The sequence below is a fragment of the Cynocephalus volans genome, chromosome 4 (assembly GCF_027409185.1).
Source record: "Cynocephalus volans isolate mCynVol1 chromosome 4, mCynVol1.pri, whole genome shotgun sequence".
NCBI classification, from domain to species: Eukaryota; Metazoa; Chordata; class Mammalia; order Dermoptera; family Cynocephalidae; genus Cynocephalus; species Cynocephalus volans.
The window spans coordinates 34,530,716-34,553,785 of NC_084463.1; the positions used below are offsets into that span (position 1 = coordinate 34,530,716).

Here is a 23,070-nt window from a genome sequence, read left to right on the forward strand (position 1 = left end):
AAACATCTTTCTTATTCGCAGCTGCTCCTGGCTGGGGAATGAGGTAGTAGAGGCCGGATGGTTCCTTCCATTCTCTATGTGGCTTTCCTGAGTTTCTGTGCTCACCTGCATTTCTGTTACTCCCTTGATGTGCCCTGGCAATCTCCTTAGTTATTTTCATCCAAGTGTAGTTGTTTATTCTTTGTTTTGTCTATATTTGTGGGAGAGATGAGCAGCAGGATCGTTCAGTCTGCTATCTTTATCCACCCTCCTCCAAATAATTCTAAATCTCTATTTAAAATTTCCCTTGAGGCACTTATTATTTAGAAGCATGTTGTATAGTTTCTAAATGTTTGTATGTATTTTTATTAGCTTTATAGTATTGATTTCTAGCTTGGTTTCTTTGTGATCAGAAAACATACTCTATATGAATTTAATTCTTTTAAATCTGTTGAGATTTACTCTGTGGCCCAAGCTATGGTCTATCTTGGTATATGTTCACTGAATACTTGAAAATAATGTGTATGCTGCTATTGTTGAGTAGAGTGTTCCATAAGTTTTAATTATATCCTGTGGGTTAAATACATTGGGGTTTTTTTCCAATTTATTTATTCATTTATTTATAAGAGAACTGGCAGCAGCTTTTCTTCCTATAGAGAAGACTATATCATCTATTTAAATGCATTGTTAACTGCTACTATATCTATGCTAATTTTCCATTAAGTTGCCCTTTCAATAGTTGAGAAAGGACTAAGTCTCCAGCTGTCATTGTGGATTTGTCTGTTTCTACTTCCCTAAACTTAGCTGAGAGTAGCTGTTATGCCCTATCCTGGGGGGCCACGCAGTGGTGGAGCTGCTGCACCCATCCCTGCCAGTTGCAGCCGTGCCACTCCCGCTCAGGCTGGAGCTGAGCTGTGCACTTTCTCTGGGAGAATCTCTAACTATCCCTCCTACTCATAGCTTTTCTCCATTCCCCCAAAACTCAGCTTAAGCAGTGCATCACCCCTGGAGAATTGGGGTCTTGGAAAAGAAGCTGCTGGATTGACCCCACATTTATTCTCCTTTCTTCCAAAATTTTGATGCTAGATTTTTTTGTTAATGTCCTATAGGTCCCAGAGTCTCTGTTCATTTTTTTTTTTTTTTTTTTTGGTCTGATTTTTCTTTTTGTTGTTTAGGTTAGATAAATTTATTATTCTAGGTCTATCTTCAAATTTACTGAATCTTTCTTTTGTCCCCTTCATACTGTTGACGATCCCTTTCAATGATATTTTAAAAAATTTTTCAGTTAATTGTTTTTTCAGTTTTACAATTTCAAATTTGTTCTTTTTTTAGAATTTTCTGTTTCTCTGCTGAAAATTTCTATTTTAATTCGGAGGCTTTCTACTTTTTCATTTCTTTCAAATGAATTTATCATTGTTCATTGAAGCCTTTTTGTAATGGTTCCCTAAAATTCTTGTCGGATAGTTATAAAATTTTAGTAATGTCAGTGTTGGTGTCTAGCAATTCTCTTCTCTCATTCAAATTGAGATTTTTCTGGCTATTGGTAAAAGTAGTGGTTTGGATTAAAACGTGGAATATGTTATTTGACTGTGGAGCTTATTTAAATCCCTTTTAGCTGACCTATTCTTGTAAAACTGTTCTGACAAGAAAAGAGAAGGAGGTTCTGCCTTGTAGAGCTAAGTTGGGGTGCACATCTATGCTCCCCAGTCAATGCTCAGTGACATCCGCAGGATGGGAAGGGCTCTGCATTATTGTTGGGCAGGAGGGGGATTTTTAGCTCACTGCCTGGCCTCTACTAATACCACTCTTGCTAGAATAGGCAAATATGACTTCTTGCTGCTTCCACATGATTCCACTAACACCACGGTGTGTGGCCTTTGTTATCATTAGGCTATGGCAAAACTTCAGACACTCTAGTAGGCCTCTTCAAACACCACCCCTGCAAGGAGGGAGAGAGGCAACATCAGGTGAGAGCGGACATCCAGGCTCCCCATTAAAACTTTTTGGTAAAAGTAGAGGTGGGCCCACAGCTCTTTTTCTGTGGTGTTTGGCCAAAGTCGAGGCGGTATTGTTGAAAAGTTTTCTGTCTTGCTTGGCTTTCCTTTTTCCTATCTATTGAACAGAGAAAGTTGGGTTTTGAAGGAGCTTTTTGTTCTTGCCTGTGCTTTTTGGCATTTCTGGGTTACTAGCTTTTGCGAGACTTAGAGAACTCAATATTCTCTAATTCCTCAGATACCAGGAAGACCAGCAGAAAGAAATGGTAAACTTACCACAGGTTTGATGGTACTCTTAATTTTGCTCTTCTTTAATCTGCCTGCTAGTATTTATTTTCTAGAACCCTTGGGTAGTTGCTTTATCTATTCTGTGCAGGTTTCATAACTGCATTTACTTGAAGAAACAGGGTGGAGTGTGTTTGCTACATCTTACCTGGAACTGTAAACTCTCAGAATCTCGGTGTCATACTGTTTTTCTCTTTGGTAGGCAACCTTACATGATTTAAAAGTGAAATGTAATAATAATAGTTTTGTGTTGGTGAGAAGTGTAATATCATTTTTTTATGAGGGTACCTATGGTTAATAAGAATGGCTTAAGCTAAATAAGCCTTGCTTATTTTTTACTAAATTATAAAACTCTGACATCAATTTATAGGCTGTTGGATATTGAAAAAGTATTAATAATTCTTCCAGATAGTTCTATTCTTTTGACTTATCACAAATCTAGAAATACAAAAATACTTCACAATAAGGTCTACTGTTTCCAGTTCATCAGTTCCAAATTTTAAAAAATTTTTAAATTATAAACTTGAAATTTGAAATATTTTGTTTAGAGATTCTGGTAAACTAATTTGGAAGCTGTTATTCATCTTCTGTGATGTATTAAAAATAATACGTGTTTGGATAACATTTATAGAGTGGTCAAATAATGTTTCACAATTCTTTAACCCAATTAGTAAAACAGTTGTCAAAATATTGCAAATATTTTTTAACCACAGGAGGCAAGCCATTTTTACCACAATTTGATTATCTTACTAAAATGTAAACTACCAACCTTAAAATTAATGATTTTTTTATCTTTGGGGTAATATCTAGGAAAGATTTAATTAAATATTTAATAAGTTACCACTGAGCTAGGCTACCTGAGATCATAGTCATGAGTTTTCAGTTCTTTTCTCCTAAATGGAAAACTGGTAGGATTAACAAAAAGTTGCCTTATACACATAGCTTGTGTCTTCACTTTGAAATCTCAAAAGACATATATTGTATAACTCTGATTTAAACAAATCCACAAAGTTTACTATGTTTATTATTTTGGAAGCAGTTTCATAATTATAGCTTTGAAAATTATGTCTTCACAATTGTCTGTTCATCAATTAGAATAAGAAGGCATCGAGTTTCCAATCTTTTTCTTCATATCACATTTCATTTTCTTGCAATATGCACAATTTATGTAACTCTTTTATAGTCATTTCTTATCTCAAGAATATCCTAAACTTCTCAGATTTTATTATGTTAAACAAGCAACACTAACTTTAACTATCAATAACAAATAAAATAATCTGTAACCTAGATGGTTCACGAAAAGGAAAATACGAGTTAATTGAACTTATACTTATTCACACCACACATAAACCAAAAGCTAATTGTTTTTCCTGATCATCACTGCTTTTGAGTAATGCAAACATGATTTGTCAGCATCCAGTTATATAACTGTTAGTTCATATTTTAAGCTATTGTTACTGTGCAAAGTTTGTCTTCTTTAGATTTTTATTTATATTTATTTTATTGCATATTGACAAATTCTGCTCTCATATGGTTATGATATATGAAGTGATGCTATGATATATAGATATATAGATATATAGATAATGTAGAATGATTGAATCAAACTGATTAACATATCCATCACCTCAAACGCATATCATTTATTCCTCTTGTCTAATGGAAACTTTGCATTTTTTAATGAGCATGACCTCATTCCCCTCTTTCTTCAGCCCCTGGTAACCACCATTCTGCTCTCTGATTCTATGTGTTTGATGTTTTTTACATTCCACATATAAGTGAGAACATGCTGTGGTTTTCTTTCTGTGCCTGGTTTATTTCACTTAGCATAATGTCCTGCAGGTTTTTATTATTTAATAAAGGTATTTATTATTATACTTCCAGATCTCTTCTCAGTCTCTTGGATAAGAACAAGTGTAGTACCTGTTCTTATCAGTTTAATACTTACTTCCATATTCACTCTGTTCTTTTCCAGCACACACATACACACACACACACACACTTACAAAATTACTGAAAGCAGCCTACACAGATTAACACTCTATATGTGGAGTGGAGTCTGTTTAAAATGTAAAAAATATCTGACCAACTGTATTGGTCTGTTTTTGTGTTGCTATAACAGAATACCTGAGACTAGGTAATTTATAAATAAAATAAGCTTACTTAGCAGATGGTTCTGAGGCATGGGCCTCAGACTGCTTCCACTCATGGCAAAAGCAGCAGGGCAGTGAGTGCAAGGGGATCACATGGTGAGAGAGGAAGCCAGAGAGAGGGGAGGTGCCAGGTTCCTTTTAACAACCAGCTGTTGTACAGAGTAAAAGAGTGAAAACTCACTCAACCCTCTCCCCACCTAGGGAAGGTAAGAATCTGTTCATAAGGGATACACCTCCATGACCCTAAGACCTTCCAGAAGGCTCTACCTACTAAAATTGCCACATTGAAGATCATAGTTTAACATGAGCTTTGAGGGGACAAACATATTCAAACCATATCAGCAACCATGATGTAGCTTATCTCAACCATTATATTTTCTTGTTTTGCTTAGAAGAGTTGAATAAGGTTAGAATAAAACAAACAGACTTCTTTAAAATTTGTCTTAAGTGATAATAATTATAAAGAAAATAATAGTATTGTCTGAGGAAGAAGATGGTGGAATAATAAGTCCTAATCCTTGCTCTCCCACAGAAATCCTGAGTTAACAATGACAAATGACCTAAAATACCTTTATGAGATCTCCAGAAACCAGTTCAGAAATTGCAGCACAACAAGCAAGCACAAACCAAGAAAAATCACAATTAAACACTCAAGAAAAACAGTTCTACTTTACCCATATCATCCTCTCCCCCAAACTGGCACAGCTCAATGCTAAGAGACATCACCCTGCTCCATGGCTGTTTTACCTTCAAGGAAAGAAGAGAGTAAAGCTTTATCCAGTATCCCCATCCTTTGGAGAACTGCTCTGGAGCCTTGCTTCTGTCTCATCTCACCCACAGCACTGAACAATGTGGAATAATTGGAAACCGGAGGACAGTACAGACTAAAAGAAAAGTGGGTATCTCTCAGGGGCTGGCTTAGCTCTGCGAGATTCGGAGAAGTTTCACAATTCTGAGACTTCTTCTTTAGGAACATAGGAGTGAAGCTCCATTCAGCATGCAGGACTTTCAGTGCACTGCCCTAGGGAAAGGGGCAGACAGTTTATGGTGGCTTGAACAGCTCGGTCAGACTGTCAGAAGGAGCACTACTCAGGAGAGGAGAGAGATGGAGCGTGCATTCAATGTTTTGTGTTCAGTGCACTGCCCTAGGGAAAGGGGCAGACAGTTTATGGTGGCTTGAACAGCTCGGTCAGACTGTCAGAAGGAGCACTACTCAGGCAAGGAGAGAGATGGAGCATGCATTCAATGTTTTGTGTTCAGTGCACTGCCCTAGGGAAAGCGGCAGACAGTTTATGGTGGCTTGAAAAGCTCGGTCAGACTGTCAGAAGGAGCACTACTCAGGAAAGGAGAGAGATGGAGCATGCATTCAATGTTTTGTGTTCAGTGCACTGCCCTAGGGAAAGGGGCAGACAGTTTATGGTGGCTTGAACAGCTCGGTCAGACTGGCAGAAGGAGCACTACTCAGGAAAGGAGAGAAATGGAGCACGCATTCAATGTTTTGTGTCTAGTGCACTGCCCTAGGGAAAGGGGCAGACAGTTTATGGTGGCTTGAACAGCTCGGTCAGACTGGCAGAAGGAGCACTACTCAGGAAAGGAGAGAAATGGAGCACGCATTCAATGTTTTGTGTTTAGTGCACTGCCCTAGAGAAAAGGGGCTGGCGGTTTATGGAAGCCCACACAATTCCAGGAGACTGGGAGAAGAACCAAAACCCTGAAAATTCTTTCCCAGAAAAAAGAGCAATGAATAGAACGAGTACATACGTAGAAAAGGTTTGAGAGTCTCTCAAAATCTCTAGTTGGGACAGTTAGTGAAGATCTTACTCTACCAAAGCCAGTACGTAAAGAAAGAAAGAGATGTGCAGACACCATCAAAAGCTACAAAAAACATGGAAAATCAAAAAAATATAACACAACCAAGGGAACAAAACAAATCTCCAGAAATTGACACTAATTATAGATGAACTGAGTCACAAAGAATCCATGAATATGCATAATCAGTAAAATAAATAAATAAAATGGTTAAATGGTAAAAAAAAAATTCAAAATGATTATCTTAAAGAAGCTCAGTGAGCTACAAAAGAACAGACAACTAAACAAAATAAAAATGATCTTGAAAAAATTAAAATATCAACAGAGAAAAAACATTAAAAAGACACAAAAAGAAAATATGTAGCTGGAGAATACAATTACTGAATGGAAAGTTTCAACAGAGCTTCAATAGAAAACTTGATCAAACAGAAGAAAGATAAAAACAAAAGGTAGCAAGTGTTGGCAAGGATATAAATAAATTAGAATCCTGTGCACTGTTAGTGGGAATGTAAAATGCAGCTGCAGTAGAAAAGAGTAAAATGTTTCCTTGGAAAATAAAAAATTAGACTATAGTATGATCTAGCTATTATTCTGGGTACATATCCAAATATTTGAAGTCAGGACCCCCAAACCCCAAGGCAGCAGTGCCAAACTGACATCTGCCACAGTATCCAGGCCAGGTGAGTCCCCACCCTAGAGACCTGACCCACCAACCCCCAGCCCCCAAGGCAGCAACAGGCAGCTGAGCATCAGCAAAACTCCCTGCCACTGCTGAAGACACCTGGGTGGAATGAGTGGAATGTGCAAGCCTCTGCCACAATGACTGAACACTAATGGAGAGATACTAGAAATATGAAAAAACCAAGAAAGTACAGCACCACCAATGAAATATAATAACTCTCAAGTTCTAGACCCCATAGACAGGAAGTCGCTGTAATGACTGACAAGGAATTCAAGGAACGATTCTAAGGAAAATAAATGAGATAGAAGAAGACTCAGTTAGACAACACAATGAAATAAGAAAAAGTATGCAGGACATGAAAAAGGAAATGTACAAAGAAATCAATGCCCCGAAAAAGAATGTAGCTGAAGGATTCATTCAATGAAAGAAAAAACACAACAGAGTAGCCAGCAGGCTACAAGAAGCAGAATAGAGAATTTCTGACCTTGAAGGTGGCCTGTTCAAAATAACACAGGCAGATCAAAAAGAATTTTAAAAATTGAAGAAAATCTGAGATAACAGACAACTATAAGTGCTCAAACATTTGAATCATGGGTATCCCAGAATGGGAGAAAAAAGGAAATGGCATTGAAAACATATGAAATGATAGCAGAAAACTTCCCACATATAAGGAGAGATTCACATCTTCAGATTTCAGAGGCTCAAAGATCCACAAACATTCAACCCATAAAGGTTCTCTCAAAGACACGTTATAGTCAAATTGGCAAAACATAAAGACAATATTAAACACTGGAAGAGTGAAGTGTCAAGTCACCTATAAGGAAAACCCTATCAGATTAACATCAGTCTTTTCAACAGAAACCCTAAAATCCAGAAGAGTATTGGAGATATATTCAAAATACTAAAAGACAAAAATTGCCAGCCAAGAATACTTTATGCAGCAAGGCTATCCTTCCAAAGTGAAGGACAGGATGTGAGGGCGATCTGGCTGCGACATCTGTCACCCCGTTGATCGCCAGGGTTGATTCGGCTGATCTGGCTGGCTAGGCAGATGTCCCCTTCCTCCCTCCCCGCTCCATGTGCGTCCCTCCCGAAGCTGCGCGCTCGGTCGAAGAGGACGACCTTCCCCGCTAGAGGAGAGGACCGTTCTTTGGTCAAGGGTATACGAGTAGCTGCGCTCCCCTGCTAGAACCTCCAAACAAGCTCTCAAAGTGAAGGACAAATAGATAAACCTGGAGGACATTATGCTAAGTAAAATTAACTAGGCACAGAAAGACAAATACTGCATAATCTCATTTATATGTGGAATATTTGAAAGCTGAATTCATAAAAGCAGAGAGCAAAATGGGGTTTGGGGAGATACTGGTCACAGGACACAAAATTTCATTTAGGAGGAAGAAGTTCAGGAAATCTATTACACAACATAGTGACTATAGTTAATAGCAATTTACTGTATACTTGAAAATTGCTAATAGATTCTAAATGTTCCAATTACAAAACAATGATAAGTACAGGAAGTAATGATTATGTTAATTCACTTGATTCAGCCTTTCCACAATGTATACATCTACCAAAACATCGTGTTGTATATCATAAATATGATATTTGTCAATTAAAAATAATGAGTAGAAAGAAAGAAGAAAGAAAAAGTGGTATATGCATATAATAAAAAATTATTCAATCTTAAAGAAGAATTAAATCCTGCCATTTTGACAACATGGATGAACCTGAAGGACATTATGCTTAGTGAAATAAGCCAGACACAGAAAGACAAATACCTCATGATCTCACTTATATGTCACAATCATAAAAGTAGAGAATAGAAAAGTAGTTACTAGGAGATGGGGGGAGGCGAAGTGGGGAGTTTTTGTTCAATAAGTACAAAGTTTCACTTATGCAAGATGAATACGTTTTAGAGATCTGCTGTGCAGCATAGTGCTTATAGCTAACAGTCCTGTATCATGCTCTTAAAAATTTGTTAAAAGGTTAGAGTTTGTGTTGTGTTCTTACAGCACAAAGACAAAAACAAGACAAAAAAATTCTAGAGATGATGAATATCTGTATTACCTTGATTGTGGTGATTTTTTCATGGTTGTGTGCATGTCATAACTCATGAAATTGTACCCATTAAATATGTACACTTTTTGTATATCACTTATACCTTAATGAAGCTATTTTTAAAGGAAAATAATAAATTCCAATTATTCATATTAATCTAATGAGTGAAATGGTTTAGAACAAAATTATTTCATTATTATTATTTTTTATTTTTTTGGTCTCAGAAAGCTCATATCTACCACACATACAGAGATCTTCAGACCACAAAAGGAGATGCACTGAGTTATGAAAAACAATGTGTTCGGTATATTTTGGTTTTTTTACTGCTTACTGAATTCTCAAAATGTTTTTTAATGGGAAATGGTTTATGAAAAAAATAGTTAGTACAATATCCCACTTATCAATAAATTGAGACTAAATACAAACAAGTATTTTTCTGCCTTGGTAGAGGAAGTACATGTAGAAATTGCTTATTTCCCAATATAAAGCTTTAATGGGGAGGGGAGGGTAAAGTAAATATAAAGTGTGTTTTTGGCAGAAAACTGAGCATTTCACTGAAATTGTGGGGGAAATCCTAATAACCTAGAGAAATAGTTAGTAAATATTTAATAATTCATTTTTTTAATCCCAGGGAATAAGCATCAGAAGTAAAATATGGACTTTATGGTGAGTCTCACACATCGCACCCAGGCACATCTCTCTTCTCCATGGCTCAAGCTGTCGACTTAAACATATATACATTTTGCTTAGTGACACATAGATAGGGAAAATAGCCCTTATCTAAGATAAAATAAGTGAACAGTAATTTAGCTGGTGTGAAATTTAGAACTATGGATTTGGCTAAATAGAGGCTGAGGAAGTACATGGCTTATCATCAATTCCTTGCATATCACGTCTGTAGGCAGCACGATTTTCCAGAGAGAAGTTTCTTGAGAGCCTCTTTCACATCCTTGTTCCTTAAAGTGTAGATGATAGGATTTAAGGTGGTAGTCACCATAGTGAAGAAGAGAGAGATGAACTTGCCTTGGTCCTGTGCATAACTGTCACTGGGTTGCAGGTACATGTAGATTAGGGTGCCATAGAAAATGATCACCAGCACAAGGTGGGGGGCGCAGGTGCTGAGGCTTTATGCCTTGTCTCCACAGATTTGACCCTCAGCTCAGCTTGAGTTCTGAAGCCATAGGACATAAGAATGAGTGTTGGTGGAATCACGAGGAACAGGATGCTAACAACAAAAAGCACCAGTCCGTTGACAGTGGTGTCCACACAAGCCAACTTGAGGAGATCTGGTACTTCACGAATAAAGTGATCCAGCCTGTGGTTGCCACAGAGAGGCAACTGCAAGGTGAGGGTAGCATCGATCAAGGAACTGGCCAAACCACTGAGCGAGGAGATGGATGCCAGCTGTTGGCAAACCCGTGGGTTCATGATAACTACATAGTGGAGGGGTTTGCAGACAGCAATGGAGTGATCCGAGGCCATCACAGCCAAAAGGAAACACTCAGTGGAGCCCAGTGCTAGAGAAACAGAGTCGCACCACACAACCACCATCAGTGATGGTCTGTTCTGGTCCTCACAGGTTAACTAAGGTCTGAGGAGTGAGGCTAGTAGTGAAGCAGAGTAAAGAGAGGTTGTGAGGAAGAAGTACATAGGGGTGTGGAGAGTGGGGTCTAGAGATGAGATGATGATGATAGTGAAGTTTCCCACCAGAGTGAGAACAAACACACAGCCTCCAGGCGAGGGTGGGCGGAGAAGCCTAGAAGGATGGAACCCATCAGGGAACTCTCATTGCCCCATCCCATCTCTCCAGAAGGAACTGCCTGCACCTGCTAAGAGGAACACAATGGGTGCATTTCAAACACTTTATTCTGGAATAACAGAATGTAAGAGCTGAAAGGATTATGGAGACTGACTTATCCAATGTATCTTTCACCACTGACATGTTGCTGACTTGGAAGATCAATCCATGTTCCTTCATTCCAGTCCATTGACTTGTTGAAAATATAATTGCTTTCAAGTTTGGAGTTGTCTGGGGACTGATTATTAAAACCAATCAAAGTGGGGCCGACCCTGTGGCTCACTCGGGAGAGTGCGGCGCTGGGAGCACCGAGGCCGCGGGTTCGGATCCTATATAGGGATGGCCGGTGCGCTCACTGGCTGAGTGCGGTGCAAATGACACCAAGCCAAGGGTTACGATCCCCTTACCAGTAAAAAAAAAAAAAAAAAAAAAAAAAAAAAAATCAAAGTGGATATTTGCAAGCATATTAGGAAAATGTACAATGATCTACTACCAAAAATAAGTAACTCTCAAAGTAAAGAAGTAATCAGCATCTCCATGGGTTTTAACTGTCAACAAAAACCTACGTACAAAATATAGTATTCAGGTCTGATCTCTGGCACAAGGGGATAGGAAATTTCTCCTCACACTACCCCTTTGTACACACATGCATTCTATAAGACTCTATGCACTAACTCAACGGAGAAAGGTAAGGTAGTCATGGATTTAATAGTCTACCTGGAGAGACAAAACAAAATTGAATAGCTACAAAACAAATAATACAAATTTTAAAATGGTGTTCTAAGGCTGAACAAGGTAAATATTTTAAAAATAGGTTTTGCAAAATAGATTTTTTTAAGAGTTTGTTTTCACGGGTAAAGAGTCAAAAGCCTTTATATAAAAAACTAATTAAAACAAAGCCTTTAAAATGAGTAAGATTGGTATAGAAAGTGATAGAAGATTATTTTTGACATGTGGGACAACATTAGTAGTAACTAGAAGGAAATTTAAAAATGTGTTTGAGTAACCTGAATATATAATACAAATTCAAATCATCTCGTAAAAGATCACTCAATAATTGAACAGCCAATAAATAAAAATTATTTTTGAAATATCCTCTTATTTAGTTAGATATTATTTAGATAAGGTGGCCAAAAGTCCTTAATAGTCAAGTAAAAAGGAACACATACTCAAAAATTATATATGTTATTGATAACAGGCTAAAGATGTATTATAGTATTCTCATAAATATAAAATTTGTTTGAAAGAATTCTTAGATAAGTCTTTTTTTAAAAATTTTATTTTGTCGATATACAAGGTGGTTGATTATTGTGGCCCATTACCGAAACCTCCCTCCCTCCTCCCTCTCCCTGCTCCCACCCAACAATGTCCTTTCTGTTTGCTTGTTGTATCAACTTCAAGGAATTGTAGTTGTTATGTCTTCTTCCCCCCTGATTTTGTGTGTGTGTGTGTGTGTGTGTGTGTGTGTGTGTGTGTGTGTGAATTTATTTATTTATTTTTAGCTCCCACCAATAAGTGAGAACATGTGGTATTAAAACCTCTTAAGTTTTAACCTGACAAAGATACAAATCAAATTACACACAAATTTTTAAAATCTTATGTGAAATGTGGAGAAAACTTGAGGTCATCTGGTGAACATTGGTGGAGAATGTATGGATTCACTGGTCTTTATAAGATTCAGAAAGATGAGTGTTGAGGTATGCTTAGAAAAAAGAATTTGGCATCAAACTGTAGGTATCACTGTGTGAAATAAAGTACTTAGCTTTGCTGGGCAGGGAGTGAAATATCACTAAAGGCCCTGAGCACATAGGAGAGTGATATTTTCCATTTCTATTTTGGGAATATTGATCTGGTGTTGATAAGAAGATGGATGAGGAAGGGCATTGATATCAAGGAGTTCAGGTAAGGACATTTCAATAGTTCTCATGATATAAACTAGGTTTATGTAATGAATATACTGAGAAGTACCAAGAATAACATTAATTGAATGAAAATAAATCAGGGAAAATTAAATTAAATTAAAATGATGAAATTAATCTAACACTGACTTTTTAATGGAAATGGAGATAAATTGAGGATATAAGATGATTCCATGCTTTGTATTCAGAAAGAAAAAACTAGAAATATATGAAATTATAGAGTACAATTCCCATTCTGAAAAATTTTTTTCTGACTTAACAAGACTCCCAGTTCAAAATTTGTTTCACAATCCCATCAGCCAAAGTTATTTTTCCTGATTCATTGTCAAATAATAGCATAGGATTTGAATAAGGTGATTATGTCTATTGTGCATATTTATATTCCCTGCAGAGCTAGATGTGGCTTCCTTCCTCCCATAGGAGGTAGAGGGAATGTTTGTGGAATTTCAGTTCATGCTAACCTTAAGTGCTTTCTCTACCTTTTTAGACATTTTTAATGCATATTTGTTCCTATAACTGAGAATCTCTACACTGAATATGACAAAAGGAATATGAATGGAAATAAAAACAGATATTAATACAAGTTTGGGGAATGGAATGATAACCACATTTAGTGAAGCAGGCTAAAAGCAAGCTGAGATTTTCATCAAACACACAAATCAATAACAAATAAGGAAGAGGTTTGAAGTAGTGCCAAATTGTGCACAAACTTCTGCCTGGAGAAGGCCTTAAGACAGCTGAAAAATCATAATCAAGTCCTCTCTCAATTTGGAGAAATCCAACATAAGACTGATGCTTTTCGGGTCTATCCATTTTCCAGATGCACTGGTCTTCCATGGCTACTCTGCCAACTGGTGAAAGTATAAGACCAATGGTTATAGATTTCTCAGGATCTGTTCAGGTGTTTTAAGACCAGATTGGAAGTTGCCCACATGGTCAATACAGTGCCTGGTCTGATATTTAAGCAAGTCTTCTCTACCCATACATATTCTGATTCTTGCTGATTCTCAAGCTTCAGTAAAATTCAGTTACTTCACTACAAAAACACAAAAATGAGAGCACAATGTTAATAGAGTCAAGAAAGAATGGTCCTCTGAAAAACATTTTATTCCTGCTCAATAAAATTCAACCTGAAAAGGACCTTAGCCAGAAAACAGCCATCTTTGGGGCAACTAAGACTAAGCAGAAAATTTCAGCTAGACATTAACTTAGGAACTGATAATCATCAATTCCTTGAGGTTAGCAGAGGAATTGAGAAACTGACCATATGGCTGAAACTGCCTGGAGATGAAATCATGCCCTAAAAGGATCCATCTCAAAAGTTTATTTCTTATCTCCCATTACACCTCATGCTGATTTACTTTAGATGTTGCACACTTACAATTAAGGATTGAAACTAAGTTTTCTTGTTTTTCTTACCTTTCCTAATCAACTGCAAACAAAGAAATTCCAAGAGAAAGGCAAAGCACCTCAGCTCATTATTAACTCACCTTGCTTAAAGGGAAAATCACAACCACATTGGTTAGAAGTACAAGCCAGGTATTTTTATGTGCCAGTGATGTTTGACTGAAGTTATTGTCTTTCAGCTCTCCCTAGGAGATAAGGACTCTGACACTGAAATTACATCAAGTGTCTGAAGCTGACCAGCAACTGTAGACTCCACGACACCAAAGCACCCGGACCATCATGGGACCCTGACATCTGACTCAAACCTTCTGCTGATCCCACGACCAGCCTCCCCCTTTGCCTGCAGGACAAAATCCTTACCTCACCTTCCCACCTCTTCCCCTTTGTAAACCCCAGAACAGGCATCAGAAGGAGGGTTGATTTTAGCTTGGTCATCCCCCATATGCCAGTTATCTGAATAAAGCTTCCAATCCTGGCACCAACTTTTGGACTTTCAGAACATTTATTTAGTGGGAGAGGGCAAGCTGAGCCTGTTGCTGGTAACAAACACAATAAATTAAACCCTCTATCATTTTAGTCAATTCATACTTTCACTATTCCTCTGTTTGAGCTAGCAGAGAGCTTCCAATTTCAAAGATTTACAATGGTATACTACTTGAGGAAGTTTCCTTTGCAGTATTTTTCATGAGTAATTTTTTACAGAAGGCTTAAATTTACTTGAGTTGAGTGTTCCTCTTAAGTTGTAGAGTTGTCTTTTTGTGGAATTGACTGTGTGTGTGTATATCTACCTATTTATCTCTCTAGCTGTCCTCATAATCATCACCATCATCATTATTACCTGTGCTGTTCTTATAAAAGGATATTTAATTCAAAAAAGTTAATCAGATACTAATCAATTGTATCACACTAACTTGAACTTATGAGGAATAACAAGAAATAGCCCATTTCCTTCTCTGATAGGCAAAACCTGAAGTGTGGGTGGTTTACCTGTCTCACCAAAACCACCATTATTTAAATTGTGGAACAAATTCAACAGTGACAGGCAACTACAAGGTTTCTACATCATTAAGATTTATAAACCCCTTCAAAATACAAGGACACTCAATTAAGGCTGACAGTCTGAATTCTCACATACTATTGAGGATATTTAAATGTTTGCATATTTTTCACATCTTCAGGAAGCTAATTATATAGCATTTTCTTAGGGTATGTTACCATATTTAATTCCAGACTCACAAGACACTGACTTCAAAATGATGTCTTTTGAAGACTCATATTTATAACATGAGTGAATTCTGAAAAAACTGTTCTAGTGGTGGTAAGAATTGTGAGAAAAGAAGATCTTGAAATGGGGAAGTTGGCAATGTCGTCAAAATGCCATGGCTTGTTTACGGTTACTAAGTCTTTGGGGAAAAATCTGTGTCCCCAGCAGGCAATTTGCAGAGGGACTGACTAACCTCTGGGGATCATTCAAGGAGAATGAATACACAGATTTCCCTAGTGTGAAGTTTTCCGTTCTTCCTTGAATATCACTCTGAGACCTTCTACTTCATAAAGGAAACAGAAGCGATCAGACTTGTTGAACATTTTTTTTTTAAAAGCAGTAAAAAGAAAACAGCCTGCTTCTGTTAGATCCTTTCTTTTCCCCTCCAGTTACAATAGAAAAGAGATCTCTCATCCCCTTTAAAGCTAAGTCATCCACCTGTACTTTGGATAACCTGCACCATAACTTGCTCTAACTATGAGCATCTTTCTCTACTTTCTCTATTAGTACAAAGTAACTTTAAAATAAAAGTATCTGGGAAAAAAAGTCTAGATTTATTGCCATTTTTGAAATCACATTTTTTCTCTCTTAAACCTTCAAAAGTTGGATACACCCAAGCTCGCCCCAGTGTCCTCACTTCTTATCACATTTAATTTGCATCTAATTGAACTCATTACTAATCACTACATGGATTGTGTGTAGATTCCTCTACTAAGGACCAGATCTATGTGTTCAACTTTACCCATCACTTGCTGGTATACTTCAAGTGTATTTTGTTTAAATCTTAACCCCCGCTCTCACCACCATGTTTCCTCTAGTAGTAAAGGATGTCACCATCCTTCCAAATATGCAAGCTAAAAATGTTAGGCTCATCATTGATTTGACTTCAATAACTCTATCTCCTTCATCCACATATTCAATAAACTAAATCTACAGATTTTAACACCTAAATATCTCTTAAATCTTTCCACATCATTCTAGCTTTACAATCACCAATGTTAGTTTTGAATGATTTCTGAGCTGAAAGATCTCTTCTGTTCTAATGTAATTATTTCAGTAAATCACGAAAAAAAGTGAGTCCAAAATCAATGTAGGGATTTGTTCTTAGTAAAAGAAGAGCTTGATCTGAGACCCAAAACTTAAATCTTCTGAGTCTAGTTCTGTTTGTACCATACCAATGCTGTCACTTCGGACATTAGTTGACATGTTGAAATTGAATTTATTTTACAAATGTCTAAATCCTATCCCTCCTTAATGTCCATGTTCTTACACTGTCACCCTTCCAAACTCTTCTTTCTCGCAGGCCTCTTCTTTATCTTTTCCCACCCCACCAAATATGAGAAGTGTTCCTGTTGTGTATGAGCTGCAACAGCACTGCGCCTTTCCTGCTCTAGCAGTCATCTGCTTGAGTGTTAGTGCTTAACTACTTCCCTGGGTGGGTTATAGGCTCTGTGATTTCAATGAACCTACTCACAGTGCCCAGAACAGGCTTAATAAGCATTTGGTAAGTGAACTGATTAATGGACAAAATTTTTTTCTTCATAAAATGTGGTTAAATAAGCATGAATAAATGCCCAATTGATACTAGTCTTCTTTTTAAAAAGCATAATTGACTAGAATATCAATGCTTAATATAAAATGTTGATAGGTGTAGACTTTACATACTACACAAAAATTTTATCCAGTATTTAATTTACTGACAATCCATAACTAAATAATGTAGCATTATTTTTATAATATGATTGAGACTCTGGCCGTGTGAACGTGGCACTAGAACTTTTTGTATGAAAAATACTGTCTGTATTTGAAAACATATTTTAATAACTTCTCAGCTTGCAAAGTGGATCTTTCAAGCTCAGGATGTTTGCTGGTATCAAAATACCGAAGAAAGGGAGAATACTACTTAAAATATGGAGAAGAATGTAGTATTCCTAGGAAGGTATGAGAGAGCCAGCATGAGGAAGAGAGAGTGATCAAGAAGATTTCATGTGTGTTTAGTATGTGCTCTGTCATATTTGAGTTATCCATGCTCAAAACATAATTTTGTTTAAAGTGTCCTAAACTCATAGGGCATTTATATGCAGCCAGTACAAGGTCATAGTCACTCTAAGAATAAAAGCCCTCAGGGAATCTGTATAATTGGCTTGGTACGTGCTCATATTATGTAGATTTGGAATGTCAGGATAAAACTCCAGCTGATATGTGTGCTTCTGGAAACTTTTCCCTCTGCATATTCATCCCCTTTTCGGTAGTCCTCCAGAGTTACACTGAAACTTTATTGAGGTCACAGGTAAATGCTACTTACACAGAAAGCCTTCGGGTATCTCTTTGAAATTAAATGCATAACTTCTACTATTTTTTTCCTTATGGACCTTATTCCAATTTAATTTTGCTGATTATTTTGTAGTATTTTAGGGTTCGTCTCTCCCAATGTCAATGAGTTCAATGTTGTGTGTGCAGTTTTTTCCTAGTTTTCTTCCTATACTTAGCAACTATCACAGTATGTAGCATTCAGTACTTGCTCACCAAAAATGTAATGAATGAGTAAATAAATGATTGAAACATTTATACTTCAGATACTGAAAGGATAGAAGCCAGGAAGTGCGTGATCTTCCCAATTATGCCTGTGCTTCTGAATAGTTATAAATGGCAGTTCATTTCATGACTTATTTTTTATTTGAAATGATTACCACATATGGACCTTAAGAATCTCCAACAATATTCTTTCTCACCTCATTGAATTTATTTTGATGTAAGTTTGAACACAAAGCTTTGTTGCCTGCAATAGATTATGTTAAAGAAAAAAAGCAGCAATAAAAATGGATTTTATTCAGGACTATTGTAAAGGGGGAAAAGAGACTCAGTGTGGAGCTGGGCTCAATTCTGAATACAGCATGGACAGTGGGGATTCATAGTCAAGGAGCACAGTGGGAGTCAGTGGATGGAAATTACTGATAGGAAACACCAAGAGTCTGGTGAATTCTGGTGAAACTCACATGATAAGATTCTTGCTCAAACTGGGAGATGCAAAGACAAACACAAAAGTCCAAAGTTTGAGGCCTCGTTGAGAAGAAGCTTTAGAGGAGGCTGATTAAACTTTGGCCAAGGATAGAGTATCACCTACACAATTCAATACTTGCTATAATGCAGTAAAAAGAAAGTGTTAATATCATGCATTTCTGAAAAATTTACCATAATCAGGATATATGACTTCCTCGTTCTCAGAGAAGGAATGACACTAGAAAAGGTCAGTCAGAACAAAGCCATGCTAAATGAAGATGATGGTTTTAGTGTAAAGAGTTTGATAAAAAGAATTTTTATCTGGAGGATAGATCTCAAAATTATTAAAATATGCTTTTATATGTGAAAATGCAGGGTTATAATAAAAAACAATAAATGTTAACAATTGTATTTGCAAACCATAAAAAAACCTACAGTTGTGCTTTTTCTTAGGAATCAGAGTCCAGTGCTGGGCAGTTCAATCTTGTTCATGGGTTCCTTACACATTCAAATCAGCAGAGTCTTTTGATCAGCTTTATTTACCACTTTTAACACGTGTTTTTTCTCCTCATGTTGTTTTGGCACCTCTACACATCGCTTCCAAGTTCAAAGTGGATGGAGCATGAGGTGAAATAAAATGAGTTTGGTTCATGACAGCTTGCCCAAGGTGTCTTTATGCCAAGTACGTCCTTAGAAAGAAATACTCCACATGTCTACCTAGAGCTACAAAAAGTTAAAAGACTGAATATATTATTGGTAACCATATGAAGGAGAGGATGACTGCCCTAATACATCTTTTGAATACTCTCAGGTTTATCTCAATCTTCTAAAGCATTTAAAGGAGTCTGAGTATGCCTTTATATAACAAAATTTGTGGTAAAGACACTACAGCACAAATTGACAAAACAATTCACCTTGCTTCTACTGAGTATTGGCAAATTTGGGACTACAGTATGTTAAACATAGTATAGGTAATTAACCAAAAAAAGGGAAGAAAATGACCCAGGTAGGCTCCTTGTACATAGTATTCACACACTATCATCTTTAAAAAATTTTATATTCATGTAAATTTTATCCCCAGAGTCTTCCCTAGAACTTTCTTCAGTGCCCCTTTAACCTCCTTGTTCCTCAGAGTATGAATAAGAGGGTTAAGCATGGGGGTCACCACAGTGTAGAAGAGGGAAACAAACTTCCCCTTGTCCTTAGATCTATTCTTCACCGGCTGCAGATACATGAAAATGATGGTTCCATAGAAGACTACGATGACCATCAGGTGGGATGAGCAGGTCCCAAGTGCTTTCTGTCTCCCAGTAGCTGACTTGATCCTCAACACTGCATGGGCAATGTAGCAGTGGGAGACCAGGGTGAACGAGACAGGCACTATAAGGAAGAGAATACTAGCCACGAAGAGCTCAGCCTCATTGAAAGTGGGGTCCACACAAGCCAAATTGATGAGCGCAGGGACTTCACAAATGAAATGATCCCCTTGGCGATGCCCACAGAAGGGCAGCTGCAGGGTGAGAGTGGATTGTACAAGGGTGGTAGCTGCTCCACTGAACCATGCCATAGATGCCAGGGCCATGCACAGACGGGGATGCATTAAAATATTGTAATGGAGGGGACAGCAGACAGCAGCATAGCGATCATAAGACATCACAGCCAGGAGCACACACTCAGTGGATCCCAGGGCAAGGGAGACGTAGAGCTGCACCACACAGCCTCTGTAGCTGATGGTTTTCATGGGATCCCACAAGTTTACGAGGAGCTGGGGAATAACACTGCTGGTGAAGCAGAGGTCCAAGAAGGAGAGATGAGAAAGGAAGAAATACATTGGTATATGAAGCTCAGGTTCCAGACGAGATACCAGAATGATAGTGCTGTTCCCCAGGATGGTTAGGAGATACAGGATCGACATGACCACAAGTAGAGCCTTCTGCAACTGAGGATGGTCAGAGAACCCCAACAGGATGGAACCTGCTAGGCTGCTCCCATTGGTCCCCACCATCCCCACATGCAAAGTATGTTCCCGGAGGCTGAGAAACAGCAGAGAAGGATGACACATCACACAAGGTCAATGCTATCTCCATAAAAAAAAAAAAAGCATTGGATGTTAAAAGCTTTGAGCCTATGTCATTACATGTAGTGATTTGGATCTCTCTATTTGCCTAGCATGTGCATTCTAAATAAATGTGGTACATACACTCTTAATGTCTTCCCTTCCCCCTGATGGTCTCCAAAGCAGAGACAAGCAGACATATTTTTAAAACACCGTCACCTTTTGTAGGAAATAAATTCGATCATCCTTTCTATCTAACCAAATTCAGCCCGTTATATTACTGTCTCTATATTAATGTCTACTCTTTTATATTAACAATTATATTAACTGTTAACTAAGTTAGTAGTTGCAGGAACTAGAGACAGAAACCTGAGCTTATTTAAGCAATTTTCATTTAAGAGGGAAGAGCCATTTTTCATAATCCCCAAGGTGTGAAAATTAGGTTACAAGCTTATATAGTTTTAATATATGAGGTGTTTTGACATTAATTAAAAGTCAACTCCTGAAAGCTTATGCAACCTGGCCAAAGGCACTTGCTTAGTAAGTGATAAAGGCAACACTCGAATCTATTTTGTCTGATTCCAGGCCCCTGTTCATTCTACAGTCTATCTGTATTTCTTCTTCCTTCCTTCAGTTCTTCTTTGTTTGCTGCTATTTTTTGTTTGCTTCCTTTTACAGGAATCCAGGATGCTCCTGGTTTCCAAATAGTTTCTAATAAAGAAATGTTCTCTCTATGATTTTAGATCTCTTCTTCCTGGAGTCATTTGCATTTTAAACATCAACTCAAAGAGTAGATGCAAAATGTGGTTCCTGTTACTGGAATCATGTAATTAAAGAGATGTTTTATTTCCAAATAAAAATTACATCTAATTTTATTTCCAGGAAACCCTTGTATCTGATTTATGAAATGATGCTACTCGGTAAAATGCTGATTATGGCATCATCATAAAAAAAGCCAGACTTTCCCTTTATTCCTGCAGTTATCAACGAGTCTTCTCTAGAAAAAATAGTCCTTTAATACTATACACTCTCATAATCTTTGCTTGTAACTATATGGAAGACTTGCAGAAAGACTAGTCTTGTTCTTTTGATGCTTTTTGTTTTGTTCTGTTCTATTTGCATTTACTAAGTTATATCTGTGTCTACTCACAATAAGTCGTGAGATTCACAAAGCCAGTGGCCACCATGAAAAGAGTTTGCAGCACCAGCCCTTAGAGTGCTCAGCACAGTAGCCTCTTGTAAATCATTCATCCACGTTACATCCATCATTTTATGTCTTTTGTTTTCCCGAGAGACTAACACAGCTGTAGTCAATTAATAGATAGTTGATATCATTACCAAATGCATGAACAAACAGACCTGAAAATCTGGTAGAAGAAACCTTACAGTATTCCTCCAAATTGGACATGACTCAATCATGTGAGCTTCTACCATCTCCTTAAATGTAGTTTTATTAATAGCATTAATGGCGGGGCAGGGACTTGTAATGTGTAAACTAGGAATCATCACACACCTGCTTTCTTGATTTTGATGAACTCCACCGCAATCTCGTAATTACAAAATGGAAACACCTTACAATATCCTCATTATTATATTATGCTTTTTTTCCCCAGTCTCTCTCATAGGAAGCTCACCCATTTTGTCTATTACTAAGCAAATGTCTATTACTAAATTGAATATTTCTTTTTCAAATGCATATTCTTGCAGTAAATATAGCACAACATTAACTATTATTAGTTCACTCTTTGTCACTGGAGGTCAGTGTCCTTCAAAATGTCCCCCTGGCCTTAAGGGGTAAGCTTCTAAACCACCAGCTTTTTCATCTGCATGGTGAAAAATTACTGCCTCAGCTCATCTACCCTCTCATTCTGAACCTTTTATGACTCACAGGAAACACCCATGAGTGGACTCAGGAAGAGTAGCAGTAGTATCTAGGTATCTTCCAAAGGTGCATTGCAGCATTTATAAAAAAGTAATTAATTTTACCTGTAGATAATACTGAACTTGCACCCATTTAATAACAGCTAATTTTCTGAGCAAGTAAAACATCCTCATTACTCATTAAGAATGTCATACATTACTAAGCATAAAAAGTTAAAAATAAGTACTAAGAAGCAATTTTTAAGATGTAAATATTGCTAGTGTGAATGCAGTATTTCCATAGCTTCTCTCTTAAACTTAATAATTTTTACAGATATAAGAGGAAGTAGAAAGGAAATATCAATACAAATGAAAACAGCCCTAAAAGTACAGAATGCCTATAAGCCTATATCCACATATTCAACTAATTATGTTCCTGATACATTCAAACTTAACAAAATCAGATGGACACAGGGCAAAAACCCCTTTCTCTAAGCACAATCCAATACATCACTAACCTTGGGGAAACAAGATGTAGAGTACAGCAGGCCATGGAAAATAAAATATCCCATTGGAGTTGCTGTCTAATATGGAAGATTTCCCATTGCTGGGAAGATTAGCTGGATTCATAAGTGAGCGGCACAGTTGAATGCCAAGTTGAGCTGATTATGATCACACGTAGAAATTTCATTTATTTGGAGAAAAGTGATTGGAAAACTACATATGAGTGAACTCACACTTTCCAACCAATTGACAGAAGACTGAAAATAAACTAAAAATTATCAATATTTAATTCTCCAGTAGAA

At 37.2% G+C, this 23,070-nt stretch overlaps 2 protein-coding genes and 1 pseudogene across 2 annotated transcripts in view; 1 reads left to right on the plus strand and 2 right to left on the minus strand.

Annotated features, from left to right (window-relative positions):
* Nucleotides 1-23,070, plus strand: part of LOC134375210 (glutamine and serine-rich protein 1-like) — an 824,919-nt gene that overhangs the window by 692,597 nt on the left and 109,252 nt on the right.
* LOC134374955 (olfactory receptor 2G3-like) lies at nt 9,850-10,762 on the minus strand (annotated as a pseudogene).
* LOC134374956 (olfactory receptor 2G2-like) lies at nt 19,409-20,353 on the minus strand. Its single transcript, XM_063093108.1, has one exon. The coding sequence runs from the start codon at nt 20,351-20,353 to the stop codon at nt 19,409-19,411; it is 945 nt and encodes a 314-aa protein (XP_062949178.1).

Coding starts and splice junctions, on each gene's coding strand:
- LOC134374956 (XM_063093108.1), bottom strand. CDS start 20,353: ATGGTGGGGACCAATGGGAGCAGCCTAGCAGGTTCCATCCTGTTGGGG.